The sequence below is a fragment of the Lygodium microphyllum genome, chromosome 13 (genome assembly GCF_053477565.2).
Source record: "Lygodium microphyllum isolate KBCC chromosome 13, Lygodium_microphyllum_v1.1.10, whole genome shotgun sequence".
NCBI lineage: Eukaryota > Viridiplantae > Streptophyta > Polypodiopsida > Schizaeales > Lygodiaceae > Lygodium > Lygodium microphyllum.
Genome location: NC_141147.1, coordinates 119,177,396 through 119,186,807, shown reverse-complemented (window position 1 = coordinate 119,186,807; position 9,412 = coordinate 119,177,396). Strand labels below are relative to the sequence as shown.

At 38.7% G+C, this 9,412-nt stretch overlaps 1 protein-coding gene across 1 annotated transcript; it reads left to right on the top strand.

Moving 5' to 3' along the window:
* The first annotated feature begins 6,233 nt into the window (after positions 1–6,233).
* Positions 6,234–7,620, top strand: LOC148027127 (17.4 kDa class I heat shock protein-like). The gene is made up of 2 exons (XM_087690391.1): positions 6,234–6,336; positions 7,349–7,620. The coding sequence occupies exons 1-2, from the start codon at positions 6,234–6,236 to the stop codon at positions 7,618–7,620; spliced, it is 375 nt and encodes a 124-aa protein (XP_087546517.1).
* Positions 7,621–9,412: the final 1,792 nt, after the last annotated feature.

Genomic DNA, 9,412 nt, shown 5'->3' with positions numbered 1-9,412 from the left:
GTGCTGCTTGTGATGCTGTTAAAGTTTTCTTACATGGAATGAAATATGCTTGTTTACTAAATCTATCTACAACTGTCCAAATCATATCATGGTTAGATTTAGTTTTTGGTAAACCAGTAATGAAATCCATAGAAATTTGTTCCCAAGGTTTAGATGGAATAGACAAAGGCATGAGTAATCCATACTGTTTACCATGATGTCTCTTAACTCTTTGACAAATCAAACATTCAGAAACAAAGTTAGATACATTTGCAACCATATGCGGCCAATAAAAATCTTCAGTTAACATACGTAATGTAGATATGATACCTCTATGACCTTGATATGGGGGACAATGAATTTCATTCAAAACAAAAGATCGGAATGGAATAGTAACACACAGTCTCTTTTCATAAAACATAAATCCATCATTATATGACAATGAATCAACAGGAATGAAATTATTTTGAACTAATTTATTCCAATCAAAATGAAAAGTAATATCCTGGTGATATGTATCTTTCATAGCAATCAAAGAATCAAATGATATGACAGAAATATTATGAATTGCAGGTCTTCTACTGAATGCATCAGCAACTACATTTTCTTTTCCAAGTTGGTATTGAATGATAGGATGAAAACTTTGAATGAAGGAAGCCCATTTGATATGACGGTCAGAAATTTGGGGTTGGCTAAGTAAATGTCTAATACTTTGCTGATCGATCTTTATCATGAATTCTGAACCCATTAAGTAGTGTTTCCACTGTCTTAATGCTTGTACAATTGCTAATAGTTCTTTGTCATATGTGGAATATTTCAGCTCAGAGGGTTTCAGCTTACAACTAGAATATGCTATAGGATGATTGTCTTGCATTAATACGGCTCCTATTCCTGATCCGCTAGCATCGGTCACAACTAGAAAGAATGGTCTATTAAAGTCAGGCAACTGTAGAACAGGGGCATTGGTTAATGCATGTTTCAGTAAGTCAAAGGATTTCTCTTGATTTTCGGTCCATTGATAAACAATTCCTTTCTTGAGAAGTTTTGTTAATGGTAAAGCAAGTAATGAAAAATTACGTACAAACTTCCTATAGAAACTAGTAAGACCAAGGAATGAGCGTAACTCATGCACGTTTTTAGGAACAGGCCAATTCAATATTGCATCAATTTTCTTAGGATCAACTTTAATTCCTTCAGATGGTACAATATGACCTAAATACTCAATTTCTGTCTTAAAGAATTCACTCTTTTCAGGATTTGCATACAGTTGATTTTCTTTCAATAACTGAAAAACCAATGACAAATGCTCATAACGCTCTTTCTCATTTTGACTAAACACCAAAATATCATCAAAGAAAACAATTACACAATCTTGATATTTCAAAAAGATACGGTTCATCATTCTACTAAAGATGGCAGGTGCATTAGTCAATCCGAATGGCATAACTAAGAATTCGTAATGACCAAACTGTGTTCTGAATGCAGTCTTGAATATGTCAGATTTATCTAGCCTCACCTGATGATAACCAGACCTAAGGTCAATTTTACTAAATATAGAAGTTCCTTGCAGTTTGTCCATAAGGTCATCAACTCTAGGTATAGGATACCTATTCTTTACAGTGATCTTATTTAAATCTCGGTAGTCAATACACATACGATAGGTATTATTCTTTTTCTTGACTAAGAGTACAGGTGCACCGAATGGAGAACTGCTAGGTCGAATTAAACCTCTATTTAGTAATTCTTCAACTTGACTCTGGATTTCTTTTTGCTCTATCTGGTTGTGCCTATAGGGTGCTTTGCAAGGTGGTTGTGTGCCAAGGATCAAATCTATCTTATGGTCTTCTGGACGTGAAGGAGGTAAACTTGGTGGTAGGTCTTCTGCAAAACAGTCCTTAAAATATGCAAGAAAATCCTTATGCCTAGGGTGCATATGATTTTCCTTTACTTGCAATTCATTCACCCAAATGAGATATGATTTACTACTCTTGCGTAATGCACGTTTTGCTTGAGTATGCAAAAGCAGTGGAAAAACATTAGATGCATGCATACCATATAATGTAATAGATTTTCCTTTAAAATTAATATTCATTGTGTGTGTGGAATAATCTATATCTGGGTTATGCTGGTGTCGCCAAGGCATTCCTAAAATAATGTCACTCGACTGTAATGGAACAATTAAGAAATTTCTTCTTTCAGTGTATGAACCAATTTGAATCTCTAAATCTTGCACTTCCTGTGTACCATTATGCCTAGTGCCTAAAAATGCAGCTTTTATGCGATAATGCGTAGGTATAGTCTATAATTTCAATTCCTTTACCAATTTTGCTGAAATAAAATCATGAGTACTACCGTCATCATGCAAAATAGTCTTTTCCTTTCCATGCACCATTTCATAGTCAATAATGAATGTGGAGTAGGCATACCTGGTAAAGTATCGGAAGTAGTAGTAGTGTCGTTCTCATCTTCAGTAAAATCAGGCATATCTTCATATTCATCTTCGTCCATGGCTCCAAGATAGTTGATATGAACTGGTGGCTTCTTTGAATGACAATTTGCTGCAAGATGTCCAGGCTGGTGGCATTTATAGCATACTATTGGCTTGGCTTTGGTTACATTATTTGCAATGGCGGGAAGTCTAGGTACATTTGGATTTGGCTGTGGAATAGGCTTAGGATTTGGATTGACATTGGATGGTAATGTAGGTGGTTTAGCCCAATTCTTGCGGAAAGATGGTGAAGAGAAACGACCTGGATTAAATCTTCTAAAATTGGAATTGAATTGTTTAGATCCATAATTACCATTGGCTTGGAATGGCTGTGGTCGTCTGTCTCTACCACGTAACTTATCTTCAGTGTCGTGAGCTAGTGAAATGGCGTCTTCAAGAGTAGCAGGCTTGAACATGTTCACTTCAGCGTAGTAATGTCCAAGAAGTCCAAACATATACATCCGCTTATGTGTCGTCTCTGGTACGTCTTCAAGCATGCGTAGCTATAAGAGTGCATTCCAAAAACGCTATGTATACTCTGGTATATGCTCACGATCCCGTTGTTGAAGTAGATCCCATTACTTGATAGCCTTCTCATGAAATTGCGATGGAAGGAAATTCTACATGAACTTCTTTTTGAAATCTTCCCAAGTAGCAGGACATTCTATGCTCTTGCATACTACAGTCCACCAAAGTGATGCTCTGTCTACCAAATGATTAGTAACACACTTGATTTTATCTTTTTCTAGATAGGTTTCCTCATGGAAATAGTCATCAAACTCACTAATGAATGATAAAACAGTCTTTCCTTCTCGTATGCCATTGAAAGTGCGAAATTTGAAACTTCGTTTACTTATCTTTGATTCCTTACGAATGGTTTGAGCTTCAAGAGTGGCATCGATGGTACGTCGAATCAAATCTTCAGCTTGAGGTTCTTCTTTGTCGATAGACGCTCTTTGTAATTTTGCCAATTGCGCTTGCAATGCTTGCCTAGCCCTTCGTTCTTCTTCCAATTGCATCATGATTAAGTCCAGCTTTTGCTCCATCATAGGCTCAGGTAGATCGTCTTCAGCCATAGAATCATCCATATGTGGTTCCGTCATCCTGTAAAACTCAAAAGACCTTTCTCACTCAAAATCAGGTTAGCGGGATGAGCGTAGCTCAAGTTCGGGGTTACAAGGCTATGTGTTTTTGGGTATTTCTTTTGCAATCTTCAGAAAATCTGCGATATTTCCTTCTTCGTATGCTGAAAATACTTCAGCGAACCTGCATATGGGTAGAATACCTTGCCACGAACAACTTTGCAGTTCAGAGTTTCTGCGCAAGAACAACCCTTCTAGGAGTTTTGAGCACTAGTCAGTTCTGACTCCAATTGACTAGTTGGACTTGCAGAGTTGCAGACTTAGGTGACTTGCAGAGTTGCAGACTTGCAGAACTTAGCCGACTTAGTGAACTTGCAGGACTTGATCACAGTTGACTTGCAGAACTTGATTTCTGGAGTGCAAGACCTGGAGTTGCTGACTTGCTTGTCTTGTCTGACTTGATTAAGGCTTAAAGTATTAAGCTTAATAGCTTAAGCTTAGGGGGGCTAATCTTTGAAGAAAAACGGCACAGATCGTGAGGGGAGGGGGCGTTTTGTTCCGCCACGCGGAAAAATCGGACCTCCTCCGAGGTCAATCGATTGAATTTGTGAAGCTTTCTTAAGCTTCTAATAAGCTTATTGTTTATTAGTATTAAGCTTTGAAGCTTGATGAAAGAAGTTACTCTGTTTATCCACGACTTTGGTGAAGGAGATGAATGCGTGGTCCTCCACCTGTACAGCCTGGTCCTTCGCGATCTGATACTAGAAACAGGGGTTCTTGATCGCCAGAAGTCTGCCTGTATCGACGGTTCGCGACGAGATTGACAGTAGAGCCCGATCGTTCTAGGAGCTCCCCCTTCGCACGAGATGGGTAGAGATTGGAAGCTCTTGATCTCAGCTCTGCTCTGATACCATTGGTGCGCAGATCGGTCGCTGTATGCTCACGTAGTGAATCCGGGAAGGTCCCCAAGAACAATGAACTCTACCTTTTTGCACAAATTACAATGTAAAAAGCACGAACGACAAGAGCAAGAGACCAATTGGGTTCAATCTCCCCCCATGCCTTGTGTGAGCGCTTCACAAAGCATGTATTTTATGCATATTTCCATCTTCATGCTCAATAATAGCCCAATTTACAAAAATATGATAAGCTTTTAGCTTTTGAGTTTGCTTTTACAAAAATAGGAAATAAAGCTAATGGACGGTGCCCATAGAGTCTGGCACGCCCAACACAATGTCCCAAATAGAAATAACATATCCGTGCGCATAGGCGCATACAAAATAATAATCAATAATCGATGCCTCAATAGACATAACAAAATATAGGCGTGACGCCTATCAAAATATAATCCATAGGTCGAATACTCGCTAGACTCCAATGCTTTCCTCCGCCACTGCTGCTATCTCTACACATCAACTGAAGCATTCACAATCATTAGTAAAATAATACAATTAAACCGACAAAAGTGAATACCTAGCAGTCTTCAGCTACATAAATAAATCAACTAGTTAGAAATAAATCCTAACCTTAATTTATTACGAGTGCGCACTCTAAACTCATAAACGTTTATTAATTTAATATGCATTTTGCGGAATCACCCGCTATGGAATCACCCATGTACACACTAAATTAATGAAACGCCCGAAAAGGACAGGCATCCCCATTAACTTCTCACACAAAGAATCCACTTTGTGTATGAGCCCCGATCATCAAAGTTTACGGAATCCACCGTAAAACCTTACGGAATCCACCATGGCACGGAATCCACCGTAAAATATGCCTCTTGGCATCATGACATCTCACTCACTCTTATAATCATAATTCACACCCTTATATTTGCCAAGGTTGACGCCTTATTAGCACGAGTCTTCTTCCTATCACTCACCATTCTCTCTCCCATGATTACTCATTGTTGCTAGAGACAATAGGCCTACATGCATGCATCATTGAGTCTATTGAATGGTGGCTATTCATGCCATCCTTAATGATTATGATCCAAGCTAAACATTGCGAGGAGTAAGGAAGACCAAAACATTATGTGAGTATAGATTGATAGGGCATTTTCATCCTATAGCACTTGAGCTTGCTTAGCCACAACCTCTAGGTATCTATCTGATAGTAAAGATAATATCTTTGTAGTGATGTACTTCACACATGTAATGCTTTTTGTACACTTTATGTTCACATTGGAATTGCAAGAGTTTTATTAAGTGCATTCGTCGATGTAGCAATACAAGACTACTATCTTTGAACGACACAATAATGTTGCAATTGTCTTTCTCTCGATTCATAGTTGTAAGTGCCGACGTTTCAAAACTCATTGAAGAGAGGTGGCCGTATGCTAATGAACAGCAGAATGGAGGCTTCTTATGCACTCAAGGGGACGGCGGGGGAGAATGATGGTTGGAAAGGATAAACAAAAGATAAACAATGTAGGAAAGGAGCAAGCGAGTCAGCTGAAAGGGAAGGAAATAACCCGATGGGGGTTGAGTAGAGACCCCGCAAAGGCGCACAGAGACACAGAGAGAGAGAGAGAGAGCGCGCGAGCGCTACTACTATAAAAGGGCAGGTGCTGGCTCATCCCTTCCCATTCGTTGGCTTAGTACTCTCACACACACACACACACACACACTCTCTCTCTCTTTTTCTCTCATTCTCTGTGTCTGCGCGCGCTTCCCTATATCATGGCCAGCTTCTCTCGCTTCCCTGCCATTGCCAGCGTTGGCGAGCTCAAGGTGGACTGGCTCGAGACTGCGTCGGCACACCACATCAAGCTCGATGTACCAGGTGACCAGCAGAGCTCCCTCTTGCACGTAGAATCAAAGTGTCATAGCTTCTTCGAAGCGATTTTACGTGTGAAAATCTCATTATGAAGTACGTATGTGGCGATGCTCATTGGCATTTTCCATGTGATTCGACGATTGACTAGATGAATACATTGGCTGGTGGTTGGTATAATGAATGCATTGGTTATGGTTGGTAGTCTTACCATTATTTGAATGGACAATCGACATGACTTTGTCATAGCTTTTGAAGGGTGAATCGACATGACATTGTCAAGGAGCTAGAAGTGGTTTGAGGTGACTAAATGATGTAAATCTCATTATGATTTGTTAAGTGTAATATTCTTTCATTTGGGGGATGTCAAACGTGATTTGCTATATTGCATTTAAATAACCTCTGAACAGTCCAGAATCAGAATTGATTTAATGCTGTTTCAGACACTTGCTTGGTGAGGTTACCACCCTCACCTGTTCTTGCTTGTGGGCAGCAAACAACTGCTCCTGTTCCTAGAGAAAAGAGGCTCTTGCCTTATGCAAAAACAACATATTCCACACAGTTGTACCTAAATAAGAAGAAAGACCCTTGATTCTGGAGCATATACCAAATCACGCTTGACATCCCCCAAATAAAATGGGAATTCATTTGGGGAATGTCAAGCGTGATTTGGTATATTACATTAAGTGATTTTACATGTGGAAATCTCCTAATGAAGTAAGTAAATGGCAAACCTCATTGGCATTTTCCACGTGAAAACGATGTTAAATCATTGGCTAGAGCTAGAGTAGCTTACACTCACCGTTAGATAATTTGTCAACTATGACCACCTTTAAATACTAGGCTTCTCAATGTTATGTACATAATGTGTAAGCTATACTTTAACGATGTGACCTTCATATTGAAATAATCTGCCCAATTATAATATCTTTCAATGGTAAGAGGGTTCTTGATGTATCAACAATATCATCAAACAATACCCCACATGAAGAAGTGTTTGAAATTGTGTTGTTTTTTGTAGGTTTGACCAAGGACGACATAAGCTTACAAGTGCTCCCGGGCAATGTGCTTCAAATTATTGGTGTGCACATCAACGAGCTAGAAAGGACTAGAGACTATATAATTGAGTACAGTATTGAGAGGCCTCAAGGTAGCTTTCTTCGCCAATTCCAGCTACCAGACAACATTATTTTGGACAAAATAAGAGCCCAAGATGAAGCTGGTGTTGTTACCATCACTGTACCAAAAAAGAAATCCATCATTAGGCAGATCCCCATAATGAGCAAATACTGAGAAAGTGTGATCTCTCTTTTGCATTAGCTCATAAAAAAGGCTTCATGCAAGATAGGCATCGCCTATTTACACTTTGAAAATCATAAGGCTTCATAAGTATCGACCTATCTAACAGGTCATTATGAGTGTATCCCCCCTCCAAAAAAAAAACTTTTGAGAGTTGACATGCTTTACATTATCTACTAAGAGTCTCTCTCTCTCTCTCTCTCTCTCTCTCTCTCTCTCTCTCTCTCTCATTTTTCTTCTTGAAAGAGGTTGATGTAATTTTCGAACTCCAAATTACTTTATGAGTAAGAGGTCTGTAATCTCGTAGATATTGAGACATTTTACTTGTATGCTAATACACAATTATCTGTAAATTGATACTTGGGCTCTCAAATATGACAATTTTACTTGTTCTTTAAATAACTTAAGTAGGTACGTGTTACGATAGATAAACATGACAAACCCAATGAATGATGTATGATTTATTATGTAACTATAATACCCATAGTATACCATTGTCTCAACATGACAATTGTAGTTGCTCATAGAGCGAAGGGAGTAATTGAATGCAAGGCCGGTACTAGAAGGCTACAATAATCGCAAGGGAGTTTAAGGAATGGAGGTGTAATCAATCCAAATCTCCCTCTTCATTCATTTATGCATAATCTTCAGCCTCTAGAGTTGACAGGACTACAACATGATATAAGCTACCTAGCCATCCTAGTAGGCATGGTTCCATGGCCTTATCAGGCATTTTTACGACAATGGAATCTACATCAAACAAAGTAGGAAATGTCATCTCGTGAGATAGAGCAAGTACACACAAGCTACCAAGTTGGTCACAAGAACTTTGATTTTAAGAAATGGAGCAGGTGGAGAATCCCTATGGTTTTTGAGTTTACACAAGATTGTTTTGGACAAAGATTGCTTTCGAAGTCACAAAGCTTTTCAAGTATGTAAGATTGTATATTCTTGGTTTAATGTGTATTAAAGAGTAGACTTAAAGTCTTTGAGAACTTTTAAGGTCGTTGGATGGAAGGAAAAGCTTAAGGAAAGCTTTTAAAAAATTTTGCTTGCAAAACACAAAAAAAGAAGGAAAAGCAAAGCAATAAAAGCTAAAATCTTAATTGTGTTGTTCCGAAGGGGGATAAAATGGATCCAAAGGCGGCCAATCTAGTGGGGGGGGGGGGGGGGGGGGGAAGCTGATTAGATATATTTCGCTTAAGGATTGATTGTGGACGGAAACAACATGGAATATTTAAGAGAGAGCCATTATTAGCGGCATTAGTGAGGCGTGCAAGTATCAAAACCATGGATTGCATCATCGACAAATTGGCGACAGGGAAGTGGATGCATTCCTTGAAAGTAAGGTAGTTGTTTGTTGATTGTAGGACACAATTCAAAGGCACTGTTAGATCCTCAGAAGGTGGGGGTCAGATATTCGTCCATTATAATAATGAAGGGCTCTTCATGATTTTTTTCATTTTTTGGTTGCTTCTTTATTTTGGCGTTATTTTGAAGGTCTGAGTTGTTCGAGTCGTTGAATAATGTGCTCAAAATTTTCACCGATAGAGAAGGGAGAATGATGGATTAAAAAGTTATACTATATCTCTTTGTGTTTTATGGGGTTGCCGATGGGTAATTTAACATATGTCATTAACAAATCCGAAGAGGAGTGGAGGAAGTTTATGGATGCATAAGGGGGTGAAGAAACGAAGTATAAGCTGGATCTGCTGATTTGAAAGGGCAGACATCAATTTTGTCTTTTTTTTAAATGTGTCTGTAAAAATGAGAATTTGTGATGATG

Coding starts and splice junctions, on each gene's coding strand:
- LOC148027127 (XM_087690391.1), top strand. CDS start 6,234: ATGGCCAGCTTCTCTCGCTTCCCTGCCATTGCCAGCGTTGGCGAGCTC. Junction 6,337..7,348: donor CATCAAGCTCGATGTACCAG/GTGACCAGCAGA, acceptor TGTTTTTTGTAG/GTTTGACCAAGGACGACATA.